Source organism: Elephas maximus, chromosome 8 (assembly GCF_024166365.1).
Source record: "Elephas maximus indicus isolate mEleMax1 chromosome 8, mEleMax1 primary haplotype, whole genome shotgun sequence".
Lineage (NCBI taxonomy): Eukaryota > Metazoa > Chordata > Mammalia > Proboscidea > Elephantidae > Elephas > Elephas maximus.
In genome coordinates, this window is record NC_064826.1 from 106,546,517 (window position 1) to 106,567,581 (window position 21,065).

Here is a 21,065-nt window from a genome sequence, read left to right on the forward strand (position 1 = left end):
CCCTTTTTCACTGACTTTCTACCAAGCATGATGTCTTTCTCCAGGCATTAGTCCTTCATGATAACATGTCCAAAGTTCATGAGATGAAGTCTCACCATCCTCACTTCTAAGGAGCCTTCTGGCTGTACTTTTTCCAAAACAGATTTGTTCATTCTTCTGGCAGTCCATGGTATATTCCGTATTCTTTGCTAACACCATAATTCAGTGGATCAATTCTTCTTTGGTCTTCCTTATTCATTCCCCAGCTTTTGCATGCACATGAAAACACCATGGCTTGGGTCAGGCACACCTTAGTCTTCAAAGTGGCATCTTCGCTCTTTAACACTTTAAAGAAGTCTTTTACAACAGATTTCCCAATGCAGTACATCTTTTGATTTCTTGACTGCTGCTTCCACGGTTGTTGATTGTGGATCCAAGTAAAATGAAATCCTTGACAACTTCAGTCTTTTCTCTGTTTATCACGATGTTTCCTATTGGTCTGGTTGTGAGGCTGTATATTGAGGTTGTAGTCTTTGATTCTCATCGGTAAGTGTTTCAAGTCCTCTTCACTTTCAGTAAGCAAGGTTGTGTCATCTGCATATCGCAGGCTATTAATGAGTCTTCCTCCAGTCCTGATGCTGTGTTCTTCATACCGTCCAGCTTCTCGGATTATTTGCTGAGCATACAAATTGGATGAGTGTGCTGAAAGCATACAACGCTGATGCACACCTTTTCTGATTTGGATCCAAGTAAAACAAAATCCTTGACAACTTTGATATTTTCTCTGTTTGTCATGATGTTGCTTACTGGTTCGGTTGTGAGGACTTTTCGTTTTCTTTACGTTGAAATGTAATCCACGCTGAAGGCTGTAGCCTTTGATCTTCATTGGTATTTCAAGTCTTCGTCACTTTCAGCAGGGACAGTTGTGTCATCTGCATATTGCAGGTTGTTAATGAGTCTTCCTCCAATCCTGATGCCCCATTCTTCTTCATATTGTCTGGTTTTGGGGATTATTTGCTGTGTACACAGATTGAATAAATATGGTGAAAGGATACAACCCTGATGCACCCTTTCCTGATTTTAAACCACACAGTATCCCCTCATTCTGTTCGAATGACTGCCTCTTGGCCTATATACAGGTTCCACATGAGCACAATTAAGTGTTGTGGAATTTCCATTCTTTGCAGTGTTGTCCATAATTTGTTAGGATTCACACAGTGGAATGCCTTTGCATAGTCAGTAAAACACAGGTAAACATCTTTCTGGTATTTGCTTTCAGCCAAGGTCAGTCTAACATCCGTAATCATATCCCACATTCCACGTCCACAAATATATAATTTAGACTGATTTAAAAACTAGAAATGCAAAAAAAAAAAAAAAAAAGGTAAAAAGAAAGTTAAAAATCTGAAAGAAAAATTGTTCTGGGAACACTTTCGTAACCATTATACTGAAAACCAAACCAAGCCTGTTGCTGTCCAGTCAGTCCTGAGTCATAGCGACCCTGTGGAACAGAGTAAAACTGCCCCATAGGGTTCTAAGGAGTGGCTGGTAGATTGAAACTGCGGTCCTTTTGGTTAGCAGCTGTAACTCTTAACCATTGTGCCTTTTAGTCTTTGATCGTTTAATAACAAAACTCTCTAAAAAAAAAAAATACGACTAAATCTTGTTATATGATTAAGTCTAAGACCTTTTAGAATATATTAAAATTTAGAATAAAAGTCTTCCTAGATTCTCTCCAAACTTTAACTGGTCTTGGCAAGATGGTGGGGAGAAAAGTTAGTTGTGTGATGGGCTGGAAGGTGTTCAAAGGTGGAGACAGGTGGCACTTGGTCTGGGGTTGCCTACCTCTTATAAACAAACAAAAAAACCAAGCTCCTTGCCGTCAAGTCGATTCAGACTTATAGCGACCCATTAGAGCATCGAAAACTGAGGGAGAAAAGCATGAAAGGGATCTAGTGGGCCTGAAAGCTCTGTGAGCCTCAACTAGGCTAACCCATGTGAATGCTCTTTATAAACAACAATGCCCAACACATGTAAGGAAATACTTGGGGCACTGATCAGGTTTATCCTCGTGGTAGACCTCTCAGTGGTAGGATTTCTAGGTGGGGTTCTTTTTCAGGCATGTACATGTCTACAAATCTGTTTTTGTTTTCTTTTGCTTTCATTTCCCCAGGTCTGTGGGAGAGCATTAAGTTCATAAGTAATATTTTATAGACTGCTTATAGGAAGACTTTCCTGTAATTTCTCTTTAGAAGGGGAAAGCAATCTGTTAGCCTTTTTTTTTAATAATAATTTTTACTTTTTCAGAAGACAAAAAACTTGGCAGTTTAATGATTTCTCCTGAATATGGTTTGGGGACACATTGCCTGAGGACTCGTCTTTGCTGGGGAGGAGGGGAAGGGCAGGAGGACAGAATCAGGAAGCAGTGGAATTGCTAGGTCAGAGGATGTATGCATTTGTAATTTTAACAGATATTGCTGGATTGCCTGCTTTAGAGATGATCCCCATTTATAAGCCCCCAGTCGGAATCGACTCGACAGCACAGGGTTTTTTCAGGGTTTTAGTAGTGTCAGAAAGCATATTCCTCTTCATGCTTGCACCAACACCTGTGTCAAACCTTTTGTTCTTTGTCGATCTGGTAGGCCAGACTGGGTCATGAGACATATTCTTAAAGCAGGAAGCAGAGAGGAGGTGGGAAACTACTGAAAAGGTTTTCTTCACGGCTCAGAAGATCGTTGTAGGTGTTCTTGAGGTGCCAAGAGTCAAAGTTTTTTTTTTTTTTTTTAATGGGTGCTGTTATTTTACTGAGGCCTGGTGGTGCAGTGCAAATAGTTAAGTGCTTGGTTGCTAACTGAAAGGTTGGTGATTTGAGTCTACCCGGAGGCACCTGGGAAGAAAGGCTTAGCAGTCTACTTCTGAAAAAGCAGCCATTGGAAACCATGTGGAGCACAGTTCTACTCTGACACACGTTGTGTTGCCGTGAGTTGATGCGATGGCAACTGGATATTTTACTGTTTTTTGTGGCTATCATCTTTTTTTCCTGTATTTTGAAATAGAAGGTGGTGACATGCAGGGCTGGGACCAGAAACCAAGGCTACCACAGCTTTGGTTCTCAGAGTCAGGGCTCCCTCCTTCTTCCTCATGAGTTCAGAGCAGTCATTTGCTGGACTTCGCCCAGGCGAAGCACTGCAGTTCTGTCTGCTTGTCCTCTCGCCCACCTCTTGCCTGGCCAGGACTTAGATAAAATACATTGGCAGCTCTAGCAGTGCCGAGAAATGAATGGGAGGGTTCATTCTCATGAGCCTCTTTGCTCTACTCTCGATTCCAGTATTTTTCCAAGTATGGGTTTCTGACCATCTGCACAGAATCCCCTGGAGGTCTGTTGAATATGCAGATTCTTAGCCTCCTCTCCAGGCCTCCTGAATCAGAATCTCGGGGGGTGGAACCCAGAAATTGGAATTTCGAACAAGTATCCCAGGAGTACATTAAGTTGGGAACCAGTTGTGCCTTACTGCCTCCTCATTTTCTCCCTTCTCACCTCCCCATCTTCTTTCACTCCCTCAGACTCCTGCTGACTTGTTCTCCCCCCTTCCTTCTGCATGCCCAGGGTCCAGAGCACAGTAAAATATTCTAACAATAAATTGAAAGCCCTCTGGAAACTCAGCTAGGAGGGAAAAAAGGAGGTGTATGTTTCTGGCTGTTGCTAACTGCCATTGAGTTGGCCCCATGCAGACAAATCAGAACACTGCCTGGTCCTGGCCGTGTCCATGGTCGGTTGTGTATCAGAACATTGTGATCCGCAGAGTTTTCATTGCTTGACTCTTGGCAGTAGATCGCCAGACCTTTCTTTCCGAGTTTGGAAGCTCTGCTGAAACCTTTTCAGCATCAGAGCAACACACAGGCCTCCCCGACAGGCAGGTAGTAGCTTTATGTGAGGTGCATTGGCTGGAAATCAAACCGAGGTCTCCTACGTGGAAGGCGAGAGTTCTACCATGGAACCACCACTGCCCTCTTGTGTATTTCTTACTACCTTGCTTGTTCCTGTAAAAGAAAGTCAGATACAAAGCTGTATCCTCTCTATGGATCAACTTTGGAAAGTGCATGGTTCTTCTGAGTACATAGAGGCATCACATTTACAGCTACTGTTTGGTGTAGATGGACCAGGGTGGTGGGAAATGACCTTCTCTAAAGAAACGGCTGAAGTCCCAGGGAAGTCAGCCACTACCAGCCCCAGAGCCAGGCATTGGCCCAGGTGCCCTGGGGGAGATGGGGGCGCAGGCGGGACAGGGAATTGTAGGGGAGAAAGTGAGATGGCAGACGGGGGCATCTGCCTGGAGTTGGGGTGGTGTCCCCAAGGTCCTGAACCTCTGCTTTTGTCTTCACAGCCCCTGAAGGAAGAGGCCGAGATGAACGTGGAGGTGAGTTCTCTATGAGGATCTGTTTAAGGAATACTTTCCTTGCAGGGCCTCTTGTTTTCCCTGCACAAGGTGTCCTTTCTTCCACAGAGCTCGCAGAAACATCGGCCCAAACCTGAAAACATTTTCCCTCCAGCCTGCTGCTGGATGCATGGCCCTGGGTGATATGGGAAGAATTAGTCCCCTCTGAGCTCTTATCTGTGGGCTTCCAGCTTCAGTTAGATTAGAACTTACCACTACAGCTAATCCTGAAACAACACTCGTGGGCTGAGGTGGAGGTTCTGGGCCAGGAGCCTTGCCTTGTGTTATCCTGGAGACAGTTAGCTCTGGTACGAGTACCTGTCTCTGTGTTGTCTCCTTAGCATCTCTCACTTCCACTCCAGCTCTTCTTTGATCTAAGTCAAGCCTCTTGGTCCCTTTGTTTTTTCCTGATCCATCAGTCCCTCCCCGTTTTCACATCCTTCCAAGTCTATCCTATCTCCTGGGGTCCTGCACGTCAACCATCTTTTTGTTTATGGCCTCAGCTCCATTTCTCCTCTCCCTGTTGAGCCACCGTGGCAAATCTAGAGGCTGTCCCCACGGGGCGGTGGGCTTGGGTGAGAGGCACGGCTTCATGCTGGCTGCAGCTGGTAAAGGTCTCAAACCCTCATCTGGGCTCTCAGCTCCATCCATCAGGCCCCCACAGAGGCCCAGACAGCCCAGTTTCTTCTTACCCTCAACAGGGATTTAAGTCATCGTCACTGTCTCTAAGCTCTGTACTCCACTCGTCTCCCTCCACATCTAGATCACCTTTTACTTTGTGGAGGAACATTAGAAGCCACAGACCTAGTCTCCCTCAATTCCTTTCTCTCACTTGTCTGGCTCCTCCTGTCACAGCAGAAGAGATGTTGGCCATTGTGAGTACTCTGGGCAGCAGGTACAAGGACATCCAACTCAATGTGGCTTTTATCCTGGAAGCCCAGGCGGAGGGTGGGCTTCAAGGCTGACTGAGGGGCTCGGTGATCACGTCAAGGACCCAGGATCGCATTGTCTCTCTGCACTCCATTGGCATATTGGCTGCATCCTAGGGGTGGATCCCCTCGTGGTTTTCAGGTAAATACCAGCAGCCATCGGGCTCCCACTTTCTCACTCAAATTCAGCAGAAGAAAGAGGCTTCCAACAGCTCTTACGTAAGAGTGGGGACTTCATTTCTTAAAGCCCCACCAAATGCCTAAGTTCATCTTATTGGCCAGAATTGGGTTACATGCCCGTTCATGGACTGACTCCTGTGGCACACAAGCAGACAAACAAACAAACCCATTGCAGTCGAGTTGATTCCGACTCATAGCAGACTTGTAGGGCAGAGTAGAACTGCCCATAGGGTTTCCAAGGAGCTGCTGGTGGATTCAAACTGCCGACCTTTTGGTTAGTAGCCAAGTTCTTAACCACTGCACCTCCAGGGCTACACTGTAGCAAAGGAGCAGGGATTTTGCTGACTGGTCTCGACTAATCAGGCCACCCCAGGAGCAGCTTCCCCTGAGGCACCTGGGCTGGGTATAGAAACAGGCAGGGGGAGTGGATGTTGGGGAGGCACTCTGGAGTGCAATCTCACCTGCCTTCTTAGGCCTTGCTCTGCCTCATTAATTATGTCTTTTACTAGTTGCATTTTTAATCTCATTTCTAGTATGTTTTTCATCAATATTTTAAAATACTTTAGTTTTTACCTTCTTCAGAACAAAACAGTACTCCGTTTTACATTATGTCTTGTCAAGCTACTATTATCTTTCTCCTCCCTTTCAGAGGTAGGCTTCTTAAAAGAGATGGCTGCATTTAATTTCTCCCATTTTCTCCCTCCTAGCCATTCTCATCACCAGCCATCTGTCAGTTTGTTGTGCTGTGGTGGCTAGTGTTTCTGTGATGCTGGAAGCTATGCCACCAGCATTTCAGATACCAGCAGGATCACCCATGGTGGACAGATTTCAATGACACTTCCAGACTAAAACAGCCTGGTGATCTACTTCTGAAAATTAGCCAATGAAAACTTATGGATCACCACAGAATATTGTCCATTATAGTGCTAGAAGATAAGTCCCCTAGGTTGGAGGGCACTCAGAATACACAGTGGCTGCAACAGTGGACTCAGGCATACCAATGATCATGAAGATGGTGCAGGACTGGGAAGCATTTCGTTCTGTTGTACATGAGTTGCCATGAGTTGGAGCTGACTTGACACAACTGACAACAGGAGTTGTTCTCAAATGGCTGCAGTCTGGCTTCTTTTCCTGTCATTATACTGAAATTAGTCTTGTCAGGGTCACCAGTGATCTAAATTTGTCAAAACTTATTTTTAAAAAACACAGCACAAAATTGAAGAGCTACAAAACGGTCAGCAGTCAGAAGCCTTCTCTCTAACTGCATTATCCTCGCCAGCCCTCCACTCCCTGGAGCTCACTTCTGTTACCTATTTTCTTTTACCTCTGATCTTATCTGAAGGCCCTGTGGTTCTCTCTAATTTTCATGGTGGTTTACATTCTGAAGCAACAATAGAAACTTTGTATTAATATTAGGCTTATAGAAGCTGATTCAGTAACAGTTCCATGAATCCTTAGATATCTGTTCTGTCCTAGAATTTCAACCTCTCCTTCACTGTTGGCTTTCTCCTCTCAACCTATAAACGTTTAAAAAACACTCCTAGAACCTGGGGCCCTGCCTATCTGTTTCCCCTTCTCTTCTTCCTTGAACACATGTCATTCAGTGTCTGTAACCACCTTCTCACTGGCCTTTCATGCCTCATCCCACTGTGGTCTGACTTTTGTTCTCTTCTCCAAGAAAATGTCTCAGGCGTTGGTTACCAGTGACCTCACTATTGCCGGATTTGGTGTAAACTCTTTCCTTGAAGCATTTAGTACTCTTGAGCACTCCCTTCTTCAGGTATCCCTGTGACACCTCGGTTTTCTACCTCTCTCTGGTCACTTCTCAGATGACTTTCCTAGCATTCTCCTCTCCGCGCTCCTTAAAACCCTGCGTTCCCCAGGGTCCTTCTCACCGTACACACTCTGCTGTTGAGCTCATCTCTTCTCAGGGCTTTTATTATCAGTTGGATGTTTAAGAGTGTCCCAGATGGACCTACTCTGCCAGGTCTTCCTTCTCATCTCCAGATCCACGCATCCATGGCGACGTTCCACAGGCTTCCCAGACTCAATCTAACCTAAGCCGGGCTCACCTTTGGTCTCCTGCTTCTCCTTACAGGCCCCCTCAGGGAATGGCACTGCAGCATCCACTCGCCTGGTCTAGAAGGCCCAGCGTCCCCTCACTCCTCCTTTCTCACACTCTGTACTGTAAATGCTGTCACTTCATTGATTTACACATTCACAAATATTTATGTGACACCCACACTGTACCAGATTCTAGACTTGGCTTTATGGATATAGTGGCAAAAAATATAGATACAGGATTTCTTGTACTCAGGGAATTTACTGATGAGTGACATACCGACTCCACAGTATCTTTCACATCTGCCTGTTTTTCACATTACCTTCTGCCCCTTATCACTTCCTCACTTCTTACCTCATTCTTTCCTTATGCTCTCCTTAATCTTTCCCTCCTCAAGGTCATTCTCTCTCTCCTTTATCTGGAGGGTGTTTTCAGGTGCAGACAGTTGAGTTCATCATACCCCTCAGTTCATGACACAGTGTTTTTGTTGGTCTGCACAAGGCCCATCTCATACATAAGTATATATGTGTGTGTTTGTATATATATGTGTGTGTGCATATACATGAATGTGTATATATGCATGTATGTGCACATACATGCATATATAAAAACACATTTACATATGTATATACATACACACACATATATTTAATCTCCATCTTTTAAAATTTACTAAATGTTTATCTTAGTGTTTGTTTCTTGTTCCTGAAAATACGCGTAACTGGTTTTTTTGTGTGTGCAAAATACTTTTAAATTTACATACATTAAGATGGACTTTTTGGAGGAGAGGGCGTTCAGCTCTATGAGTTACAAGATATGCATAGATTCATGTAGCGACCACTCCAGTCAGGATGTACAATGTCACCCCAAAACACCCCTCTTGCTGCCTCTGTAGCCACATCCTCCCTGCCCTGACCCCTTGCCCCCACTGTGTGCATAGAATTTTAATTTACTTAATTGTACTGTGTTGCCGTTATATGTTTCTTACTCTTTTCACTGAAACAACAACAACAAAAAAACCCAGAGTAGAACTGCACCATGGGATTTCCAAGGAGCAGCTGGTAGATTCGAACTGCCGACCTTTTGGGTAGCAGCCATAGCTGTTAACCACTGTGCCATGAGGGCTCCCCTCACCACTGTGTTTTTAAGATATTACATACAGCTAAGCTGCTGTCTAGAGCCCCATGATATCCATCGTTCTAGCAGAGCGTCTTTGAGAAAGGTACTATTATAGCCTCTGTTTCACAGATGAGGAAAATGAGTGTTAAGTAAATGACTTGAAGTCACAGGGCATTAAAAGTCAGAAAGGGGGTTCAGCCCTGATCTTTCTGACCCCATAAATGCCTTTGTCTGTCTGTATTCAGCTAACACTGTCCATTTAGTTCCGATGTCATTTCTGCTGCATGAAAAGTTTTCTCAGAGCCCTCTCAAACCCTCCCTCTTCAGATCACCCTTTATTTCTCTCTTCCTGTGTCACCTTCCACCCTCTGACTTCACGTCTAGATACCTGTGGGCCTCGCTTATCTTAGCATCCCCACAGCATCTGGCGCAACGCCTTATACATAATATATCCTCACTGAATACCAGCTGCATTAATGAGAGGGAGATTCAAAGCATGCTTCGTAATCTTGTGCAGTCCAGAGCTTGGGTGGGTCAGTGACAGTATAGAGGAAGGAGGTCACATGAGAGGAAATGTGAGGGAGAATGTGCCGTGACTCAGAGACTGGCTGGAGGGGGGGGGATGTGAAGATCCTGGCAGCCACAATCAGCCCTTCACACTCAGAGGACATTTTTCTAATACATGAGTGACTCCCAGGGTGTCGAGCATTTCATCTGGATGGCTGCAAGGATTCCTGAAGCCTCTGGGCCTTGTCTAGAAGTTTGGAGCATAGCAGTCAGGTGGGTGGTGATGGAGTTTAGCCTTGAGCAGGCAGGTCCAGGTCAGGTGAGACAGCAGGTGGAAATGCCTTGTCTGCATTTTCTCTTGGGACTGCATCTTGGAGGAGGAATGGCCCGGAGCTCAGGGTGTTGGAGTCCTCAGCATAGAGGTGATCATGGAAAATTTAAGAATGAGGCCTCCCTCCACCACTAACCCTATGAAATATGGGTCAGAGGAAAAGATTGAGCATTGGCAAAAACCCACATCTGAGGGGCAGGATGAAGAAGGAAAGCGGTGGGGTGGTGAAAAGAACACGTTGTATGTAGTTTGAGGTGAGAGAAGACAAGGACGGGGTGAATTTTGTAGAGCAGTTAGCCAGTTGCCATGGAGTCAGTTCCAACTCAGTGTATGTCAGAGTAGAACTGTTCTCCATTGGGTTTTCAAGGGCTGGGTTTTGAGAAGTAGATCACCAGGCCTTCCTTCTGCGGTATCACTGGGTAGACTCAGACCTCCAATCGTTTGCTTAGCAGCCAAGCCCTGTACCACCCAGGGGCTCTGAATTTTAAAGCAGGTCCAATTAAGTGTCGTATATGGCTGAGGCCCAGGAGAAGGTGGCTGAGGAAAAGCCCTGGAATGTGGCCATGAGAAAGTTTGAGATGCCTGCTGATGAAGCAGAGAGGCGTGGGAGTGAAAACAGGATTCCAGATGGGCAGGGAAGGTGAGTGGAGGCAGCAGCTGCAGCCCAGAGGTGTGAGGAATGGGGGTGATTTGTGACACTGTGTGGTCAGGTCCAGATGGTCCCCGGGGGCAGGGGCAGCAGAGGACAGGGAGCACTGTAATGGGAGCCCCAGGAAGGGAGATGGGAGCGAACCAGAGGCTGTAGAAGCTGAGCATCCCTTTGATGTTTACATTTGAGTGTTCATTTACAATTTGGGTAACTAATACATTCGTAACCTGGACATTTCTTGTCCTGTCCTCTTAGCCAGTTGAACTAAGATGGACGCCATACCACTAGTAGCAAGGAAACAAAGTGGAAATTTATTGTTTGTGCAAACAAGGAACAACGTGGGACCTCAGGGCTGAGGGACCACAAGCTCCCGCCCCAGGGGAGCTGGGAGCTTTTATATCCTCGAGTCCCCAGGGGGCAGGCATTGGCGTCCAGAATCCGAAACCCGGAGCCCTCCCATGGCCAAATTTGGAGATCCGGGCGCTGAGTCATGTTACAAAGGAAGGGACCTTCGCTTTGCAAATGGGCTCAGGCACCGTGGTGTGCCGGAAGATACCTTCCTCTCCAGCCACGCTCAGGTCCAGGGTCAGGTTGACACAGGTCTTTAGGTCTTGTGCATGCGCCAAATCCTGGCTTGCTAATGTGCAGGATCCTGGTGCCAAATTCCAAGCGCGGTTAAGGCCTTGGCGTGGTTGGGCCAAACCGCAGTTAGGAGCCACGGCTTGTCGGGCTGCGAGGTGTGGAGGGAGGGGAAACCATGTCCGAGCAGGGGAAGCCTTGTTGGAGGCTTAACATTCACATGATGAAATTTTAAAGAATTTTAAAAATGATTTGCAGTGGGCAGTCTCTTTTCTTCTCTTCTTTGTCTCACTCTCACAGGTATCCACCATTCCCAGTTTCTTGAATATCCTTCTAGAGGAAGATTCTATAAATACACATGCAAATTTTTTTTTTTTTTAATCAACACATAAAGAACTTCCTCGTTCTTTTTCATTTGTTGTTAGTTGTCATGGAGTCCGCTCCAAGTCATGGCAACCTTATGCATGACAGAATGACACGTTGTCCAGCCCTGCTTCATCTTCATGATGTTGTTATGTTTGAGCCCATTGTTACAGCTGTTATGTCAGTCCATCTCATTGAGGGTTTCCCTCATTTTTCCTGGCCCTCTACTTTACCAAACACATTGTCATTTTCCAGCAATTGGTCTTCCCTGATGATGTGTCCAAAGTAAGTGAGATGAAGTTTTGCCATCCTCACTTCTAAGGAACGTTCTGGTTGTATTTCTTCTGAGACTGATCTGTTCATTCTTCTAGCAGTCCGTGGTATATTCAATATTCTTCCCCAGTGCCACAGTTCAAACGCGTTAATTCTTCTGTCTGCCTTTTTCATTCCTTTTTATATCTGTGTAATGTTCTGTTTCATAGGTATACTATAGTTATTTAACCAGCCTGCTACTCATGACATTTCCAAGGCAGCAGTGAACTTAGGGTCATTTCATTTGTATAGCTCTGTAGGATACATTTTTAGAAATGGATTTACTGGAGCAAAGATGAGTATTTGCAGTTTAAATTGTGGTAAATATTTCCAAGATTTTCTCCAGAAAAGCTTTGCCAACTGTCTCTTGCTGTAGTGAACATGCCTGCTTTCTCACACACTGCCCAACCAGTGTGTTGTCAGACTTTCCGATCCTTGCAGACGGAGGGATGAAAACACTATCTTCCTATTCCTGATTCTCCTTTGAGTCCCTTTCCCTCCCCCCAGAGTGGCACTGTGGTACCTACCCTCGTGCTTCACATCCCAAATTTCTTCTGCAGTGATTATGCTTCCTTCTACCCTCTTCATCTCAAAAAAATTGCTTTTCTAAGTTGGGAGAGCCTGTTCTCTTAATCCTAGTTTTCTGTGAGCTCCATTTTTAGGTCTGGAGCTCCAAACACCAGCTTCTGAGTCTGAAGAGGTTGGAAGGAGCAGCTTGCTCTGTGACTGTGAATTGGTCCTGAATTAATTTTCTCATCTTTCTTCTTCTTTCCTCTGACTCCTGCTGGCCCCATCCCCAAATTACCAACAGCTACACAGCAGTTCAGGAATCCCTGGGTGGTACAAACAGTTAATGTGCCTGGCTGCTAATCAAAAGGCAGGAGGTTCGCGTTCACCCAGAGGCACCGTGGAAGTAAGGCCTGGTGATCTAATTCTGAAAGATCAGACATTGAAAACGCTATTGAGCACAGTTCTACTCTGACATACTTGGGGTTGCCACAAGTCAGAGCTGACTTGAGGGCAGCTGGTAACTGGTAACAAAACAGTTGAACCATCACTTTGATTTGCATTTTTCTTTCAGAATACACCATGAAGAGGCCCTGGGGCTCGCAGAGTGGTCCAGGAGCTGATTTTTCCTCAAAAATACGTTGTTCTGTCCCCAAGAGGAACTGAACTGCTCTAGTATCAATGTTTCCACTCAGATCTTGTTCATGTGTATCAATTTTGCAAGGGGACAGTAACTTCAGGATTTGATTTAGAACAGTTTCTGAACCAAACCCTGAAGGGCTTCATAATTGACCCCGACGCACTATACGAGCCAAGTTTGTGTGTATTGTCAGCTGGAAAGTAAAAACTCTCTGGTTTATTTACAGATATCGGGGCTGTTTCTTAACCTTGTGGCCCTTTTGAAGCTGAAAGAAGGTTATGTTACTGGTTGTTGTTATCTGGGATGCAGTAATTCTGTAATTTCTGGAATGTCGTAAATATATAACTGAATAAGGAGATTACTTGTCTCCTTTTCTTGGTAAAATGGAAGCAGACTTAAGTATTTGGCTAGGGATATATCTTTTGGCTATACAGATTTTTCCAGAGAATATCTTATTAATTTTTGGTACACAAGATTGTTGGAAAACGAAAACAAAAACAAAACTAGACTTTTCACCCAAAAGGAACTGATTTGGCTAAATTGCCTCATGGCCATTGGACACCAGGGTCACCACTTTCTGCATGCAGTCTCTCCCACCTCACAGAAGACTAGCCTAAACTACATTCCCCAGAAAACCTTTTTGTATGAAGTCAGCCAGTTAGAGGAGCTCCAGGAGACTTGAGAGACCATCATTCCTCGAGGACAGGTGCAGTGAGATGTGTGAGCCAAGGCAGGTGTGCGGTGAACAGCCCGAGCTACAGCCTTAGAGAGGCACAGACGCTCTCCAGGTGTCTTGGCTTCCGTGAAGCTCCTGAGGATCACTCACCTCAGTCCTGCAGGGAGATTGGTGATGGGTTACCTGGCCTTAGCTTTCCAGTGGTTGCAATGGTTAGGTTGTTGTTAGTTGCCATCCCATTGGCTCTGACTCCTGGTGACACCATGCACAACAGAATGAATGGCTGCTTGGTCATGCGCCATCTTCACGATCATTGATGTGCTCGAGTCCATTGTTGTGGCAACTGTGTATTTTGAGTGTCATCCAGCCGAGGGGCTCATCTTCCAGCACTATATTAGACAATTTTCTGTCGTGATCCACAGGGCTTTCATTGGTTAAGTTTTGGAACTAGATATTCAGGCTTTTCTTCCTGGTCTGTTTTAGTCTGGAAGCTCCACTGAAACCTACCCACCGTGGGGGACCCTGCTGGTATTTGACGTATTGATGGCATAGCTTCCAGCATCCCAGCAACACGCAAGCCACCACAGTATGACTAACTGACAAACAGGAGGTGGTGCTGTGGTTATATGGCTCTCTAATTCCCTACATTAAAACTCTTGATACTTAGAATACATAGAATGGTCTTTCCCTGCGCCCTACCCCCAAACTGAACCCTAACTAGTACCTTGTGGGGTGTATAGCCCAGGTAGACATAAGGTGTGTAACAACAACACAGAGTCTGGGGAGGTGAAATGAAGTAAACTGTTGTAAGGTTCTTATGTTATATGTGAGTATGGTATAATATTACTTTAAGGTGGACTGTGCTGAGTAAAACATGTATACTGTAAGTCCTAAAGTAACCACTAGAAGAAAATGGTACAGCGAATAACCAACAGATGAGATAAAATGGAATCATGTGAAATACTCTATTAGTCCAAAGAAAGCAGAAAAAGAGGGAAAAGAACAGATACAACAAATAGAAAAATAGCAAGATGGTACATTTCAGTCCAACCACATCAAACAATTACAATGTAAATGGTCTAAACACCTCATCTAAAAGGCAGAGGTTCTTGGGTTGAATAAAAAGCAAGACCTGTAAGTATTGATCAAAGCATACAGAATTGTACATAAATATGGGTGAATTATTGTTTAGGAAGACTTGGGTTTCTGTTATGGTAATGGAAAAATTGGCAGTGGGTACTCGTGATGGTTGTACAACACGATCAGGGCAGATTTACCAGTAAGCAAGGTACGCATGAAAACAAGTGAAATTGTGCGCCGTGGTCAGTGAGTAAGCACAAATAAACCCGTGACAACTGGATATCAGAGGGGAAGGAAAAGGGCAAGGCTGAGGTGACATCCGTGTCCACGCTCAGTGACGTGCAAGAAGAACTGGTTTAAGGGATGTGTAGAGATCATTTTGTCAACTTGGAATATACTGAGTTGTTGTTTAAAAGGTCACCTTGATTATTCACTGTAATGCTATTTGCATACAGCCTATGGCAGCGTACTTAAATAATTAAGGCACCACCAAAAAAACCAGTTGCCATCAAGTCAACTTAGACTCATGGCGACCCGACATGTATCAGAATACAACTGTGTTCCGTAGGGTTTTCAGTGGCTGATTTTTTGGAAGTAGATTGCCAGGACTTTCTTCTGCTGTGCATCCCGGTAGACTCAGACCATCAGTCTTTCAGTCAGCAGTTGAGCACGTTAACCATTGGTACCACCCAGGAACCACAGTAGTGTTAAAAAGCCCTAGTGAGGGGCTAAACTGTGGGGATCTGGAGTGAGTAAGGTGACAGCTCATGGTTTGCCCACTTGTCCTTGTTTGTGAGCTTCTCACAGGGCGCTTGTGGACCTGGAAGGACACCCAGCTGGACTGGGTTCACACATTCGTTGGAGGAGGGGCCCAGAGACCCCTGGTGGTCTGGCTTAAAGAGAAAAGCTTCCCTATTGTTAGAGAGACGTGGTAGAAGTGGAGAAACCTACGCGGGGAACCTTTTCCCTGAGTGCTTGTGGGTGAAGCCCATTCAGAAATGTTTTTGGGTAGAGCAGACTCCTCTCTGAGCCCCCTGCTTTGTGGAGTGTCTTGTGGCCCAGGAAGAAGGCAGGCTTCTCATGTGTCCTGGGCTGGCTCCTTTCCTTGCCTGTCACACTCCTGGCTGCCCCTGCACACGTGTCTTTGTTTTGCAGCCTGGCCGGTTCTCAGACCCTTCCTTAACCCCCTGTGTTTCAGCCCGAGAGGAAGTTTGGCGTGGTGGTGGTTGGCGTTGGCAGAGCCGGCTCTGTGCGGATAAGGGACTTGCGGGACCCACATGCTTCCTCGGCGTACCTGAACCTGATTGGCTTCGTGTCCAGGTGGGTCGACTTGCTTTGTGCCACGTGATTCATGGGAAGCCTAGTGGGACACAGGGATCCCCCAGGCCCAGGGGAGGGCAGGCAGGTCCAGCCTCATTCCAGAGCACTGTTTAGGGTCACCCCCACAGGACCTCAAGTGTGGGTGGGTCTGGGACTGACGACTGCCGGGCTGGTGGTTGGGGTATGTAGGGTCCACCTGGGGGTCTGCGAAGGCAGAGGTGGGGAAGATGAGCACAGGGCCTCACACAACGAATGCTGGGTGAATTGATCTGAAATGAGGCTTGTGACTGCATGTTACATCAGTCATTGTAACAGCATCCCTATGCAGGTGCATCATTCTAGCCTCATCATCTCTTTGCAGGTAAGAAAACTGAGCCACAGAGAGGTTAAGTAACTTGCCTCGGGTCTACAGTGGAAAGTTTAAAAGCCCATCTTTTAAACACCTGTGTTCTCTTCCCACTGAGAATTTTAAGCTCTGCTTTTTTTTTTCAAAGATTCACTTCCTATGACTGGAATCAAAACAGAACCTTGTTTCTTCTTCCTTGTCCCACTCTCCATTCCTGCATGTGTACGCACACACAAACGCACATGCACACATCCATTCTCTAAACTTGCCTCTGCAACATAGTTATCGGTATTAACTGTGCACTGTGTTCAGACAGGAACCCTGGTGTGTAATGGTTAAGAGCTCGGCTGCTGACCAAAAGGTCAGCTGTTTGAATCCACCAGCTGCTCCTTGGAAACCCTGTAGGGCAGCTCTACTCTGTCCTATAGGGTTGCTGTGAGTTGGAATCAACTTGATGGCAACAGGTTTGGTTTCTGTTTTTTTTTTTATGTTCATACTCTGCTGGGCTTGGAGATGAGGTGGTAACCAAGTGAGCTGGGAGTGTCTCCATTTTCTGTTGCTTTAAAAAACTGTTGCTGTCAAGTCGGTTCCAATGCATAGCAATCTTGTAGGTCAGAGTACATCTGCCCCACAGGGTCTCCAAGGCTGTAGTCTTTACAAAAGCAGACTGCTGCATCTTTATCCCACAGAACGATTGGTAGATTCCAGCCACTGACCTTTTGGTTAGCAGCCGAGCGCTTAACCATTATGCCACCAGGGCTCCTCAAAACCAAACGTGTTGCTGCGAAGTCAGTTCCGACTCATAGCAGCCCTACAGGACAGAATCGAACTGCCCATAGGGTTTCCAAGGCTGTAATCTTTACGAAAGCAGGCTGCCACATCTTTTTCCCAAAGAGTAGCTGGTGGGTTCAAACCACCAACGTTTCGGTTAGCAACCAAGCACTTAACCAGGACTTCTGCTGCTGCTTAAGAGACATTAAACACACACTTACCCAAAGCATAAGTAACTACTGTGATGGCCCGTGCAGAAGTTTTTTCATGTTTTAATTCATGAGACCACTTTGTTCCAGTTTGCCTGTATCAAAAGAGTGGAGGTGGGTTGGAGCATCAGGGAGGCCAGAAGTGCTGGGCTCAGCCTCTGCCAGTCTCTCCTTCAACGTAAGATTCCTAGGGGGTTGCACTCACAGGGACTGTGGCAAGTGGGAGAGCAGTCATTATTAGCCAGCACTAACCCCTGTGGTGCCAGCTGGAAGCTGGGATGGAGTGCAGTGCTGGGCTCAAGGCTGGAGGGGTCTCTCCTTTCCCATAGGCACCAGCCCTCTACCAGCTGACTGCCAAGAGCAATGCAGTGGGGACCCCCAGACTACCCAGATCATGGGGGAGGAAAGGGCTAGAAGGCCAGCTCGCATCCCAGCTTCTCTGCACCCACCCCTGCCGTTCCTTACACTGTTCACCTCCTCACTACTTGTCAATTTCCTACCCCGTCCCCGACCCTTGGAGCCTTTGCTAAACTATATGTGTCCCTTGCCTTCTCTGAACCGCCATGCCTACCACCCAGCACGTTTCTCATGTTAGTTTTGTGTGTGTGTGTGTTACTCCCTCTCCCAGACCATCAGATTGTTGGAAGGTTAAGATTTGAATTCCTTCACCATGATAGCCCCTACAATGCCTAGCACACAGCAGAAAGACAATAAGTTTGGTCAAATCAAGCAGCCCCGTAGGAAGCAAACCTAGCATAATATCCCTCTGCAGCTGAGGGTCTCCGTTCCTGCCTCCCTGGAGCTGGGAAAGGTGATAGGTGGGGCTTGCCTGCAGGCCGAGGAGGGGCATCCTCCTGGAGGGGCATCCTCCCTCGCTGCTCCCCCTCTTCCTCCACACTTGCACGTACTCTCCAGCACCCCTGATGATACCCTCTGTGAGGCTGGAGCTCTGGGCTGGCCAGGAGCCTCCTGCTGGCTGCCCATACGCTGAAGTGACAGCCATCTCTCAGGGCTCTGGGTTCTCCTGCAGCAGCTGCTCCTCACTCTGTAATTACTGAGTCGAAGGCCTGGGGCTCTGGTCCTGCCTGTGTTCCTGATCAGCGTGTGGCAGCTGCCGCCTCACTGGACATGGTCAGCTCAGCTGTGAGAGGAGGCAGCTGCACTCTCCTCCTGGCCATGATGTATGGAAGCTCTTGAAGCAGCACAGTGGTTTGCACACTTAAGGTGTTCCTGTGTTGGATTTGGGTTAGGTTTGGTAATTATAATGTCTGGTCAGGTACCTGAAGCTGGAAGCAACTGTCGTGAATGCCTCTCATACGATAAAGAGATCTGTCCTTTTTGTTTTATAAATGAAGGAACTCAAAGACTTCCAGAGCTACCAGGTCGTACAGCCTGTTAGTGGTAGTATCAGTGTGTGGTGCCTGCTTTCCTGACTTCATCCTGAGTCCGTTTTTCTCACAGCACCTTGGAAAATACCCTGAATGTGGGAGGGAAGAGATTAATATTTTTTATTTCCAAAAGTTGATCTTCGGGACATCGTTGGGCAGAGCGGAGAAGGACAGTGTCATTTATTCTAAGCCAATCTTCTGCCTGCTTTTGAATTCAGTTCCTCTGTTACTCTCAAACAGACGAGAGCTTGGGAGCATTGATGAAGTCCAGCAGATTTCTCTGGAAGATGCTCTTTCCAGCCAAGAGGTTGAGGTGGCCTATATCTGCAGCGAAAGTGCCAGCCACGAGGGCTACATCAGGTGTGTTTCAATACGGGCGAGTCTTGCTTTACATAGTAGTGCTAAGCCAAGCCAAAAACCAAACCCGCTGCCATCAAGGCAATTTGACAAGGGTTTCCGAGGAGCGGCTGGTGGATTCAAACTGCCCACCTTCTGTTTAGCACCTGAGCTCTTAACCACTGTACCACCAGGGCTCATACTAGTGCAGGACTATAGAACTGTTGTTCAAACTGAAACTTCCCGCAGCAGCCTCAGTAGGGAAAAATACGGTGGGTCCGTGAGCTTTCAGAATTTCTGACAAAACATTAAACACTCCTACTGTCAGTTATAAATGTATGGGAAATGCAGAAAATAGTCAAACTATGTTTTTTTTGTTGTTGCGTTATTAGCTGACTCATGGCACCCGCACGCACAATGGGATCGGACCGTTGTCCATAGGGTTTTCTATTGCTGATTTTCAGAAGTAGGTCACCAGGTCTTTCTTCCTAGTCTGTCTTAGTCTGGAAGCTCTGCATAAACCCGTTCAGCATTACAGCAACACCCAAGCCTCCACTGACAGATGGGTGGTGGCTGCATGTGAGGTGCGTTGGCTGGAAATTGAATCTGGGTTTACTACATGGAAGGTGAGCTCTGCAGAGCGGCTGGTGGGTTTGAACCGCTGACCTTTTGCTTAGCAGACAAAGCTCCTAACCACTGCGCCACCAGGGCTCCTACTGAATGACCACTGCCCTCTAATATTTGTTTAGTAGTACACTGTAATTTGAAGCAGCACAAGCATTAAGAATTGAAGTATTTGTATTTCTTTACAAAACACCAACAGTAGTTTGAACAGTGCTTCCTTCTTATGTAACTTAGGGCACGGTTAAATACGTCTTTCTTGCATCTTGGCAAATGGTCACGTGCCTTTCTAAGTGTGAACCACTTCCAACATGTTATCGTCTGCATTTTCGATATTGGGAAATATCTCTGAGAGTTCCCTTAATGTGAAGTTGTTTTGCCACAAGATGAGTTAATGAGGAAGTAGTGGTGGGAATCAGTGAGGGGAAATGACATTGCATGTGGAGCGGGGGAGAAGGGAAGCAGTGAAAGTAAAGCCAGGAGTCCTTTGAGCTGTGGTGGAATGGAGCTGGGAGGAGGAGCCCCAGGCTGCACGGGGCAGCCAATAGAGCGGTACCAGCCACTTCCCTGGATGTCAGCTTTCCTTCTAGGTTCCCAAACTTAACCTTAGCTGCCCTGCCCTCTTTATTAGTCCAGCTCCAGGGCGGACATAAACCTTGCTTGGAGCCCCTTAACTTTCTCAGCACTAGACTTTTTTTCCTTTAAAAACAAAAGTGATCCCATAACTTCTGGGCTTGTAAGTGGTCATACTCTGTAAACTATAGAATGGGGTTCTGGGGTGGTACAGATGGTTAACACACTAGGTTGAAGGTTTGAGTCTACCTGAAGGTGCCTCAGAAGAAATACTTGATGATCTACTTCCGAAAAATCAGCCAAACTGTGGTTCACTTAAAAAATGAATAAAATAAACCAACCAAATTGAATATTGAATTGATATTTTTAAAATGCATAAAACTGTCAGAAGCTGAGCACATAGCTGAAACTCATGCCTCTACTACACACTGTTTTAAATTGTGGCTGTGGGGATGAGTATGGGGGAGGGAGTCGGTATCTAAAGTCAACTAAGTTTTATGTACATTTGTATAGTATAAGAATTAAAAAAAAAAGATGCCTCTTGCAATTCTTAAATCCAATAAAAATGTTAATAGGTTCAAATAAAAAAAGAAAGAAAATCTTGTGGAGCACAGTTCTGCTCTGGCACACATGGGATTGCTATGAGTCAGAGATGACTCAAGGGTATTGGGTACTTGTTATCTATAGCATAAAATCCAAACTACAGAGCACAGCATCCTAGGTCCTTCACAGTCAGGCTCCCACCTACTTTTACAATCTCAATTCTCCCACTCCCTGGAGCTCACACTCTAGCCATGCTGATATTTACACCATCTCCCAGGTGGTCAAAGCCTCCTAAAATACCCTTCCTCCTACACATGCTACTCAAAGTAAAATACCCTTCATTCTGTTACACCTGGAAAACTCAATACTCATACTTCAAGACCCAGTTCAGATGTCCTTAATGAAATAACTTTCAGATTCCTTGAGGGCAGGCCAGCTGCCGTGGGTCTTTATTTATAGCTATCATGTGGTATTGTAATTTACCTGTTAATGAATCTATTTCTCCTCCAGAATAACAGGCAACTAAAACAAAACAAAACCAAACCCGTTGCCATCAAGTCAATTCCAACTCATAGTGACCCTATAATGGAACTGCCCCATAGGGTTTCC

The 21,065-nt window shown here is 46.0% G+C and overlaps 1 protein-coding gene across 2 annotated transcripts in view; it reads left to right on the forward strand.

Moving 5' to 3' along the window:
* BLVRA (biliverdin reductase A) overlaps positions 1-21,065 on the forward strand; it is a 49,126-nt gene that overhangs the window by 14,336 nt on the left and 13,725 nt on the right. For both annotated transcript variants that reach the window (XM_049893454.1, XM_049893455.1), the window contains exons 3-5: positions 4,365-4,397; positions 15,548-15,669; positions 18,624-18,743. In XM_049893454.1, the coding sequence (XP_049749411.1) occupies positions 4,386-4,397; positions 15,548-15,669; positions 18,624-18,743 (254 nt within the window). In that variant the 5' untranslated portion in view covers positions 4,365-4,385. The remainder of the gene's footprint in view (positions 1-4,364; positions 4,398-15,547; positions 15,670-18,623; positions 18,744-21,065) is intronic.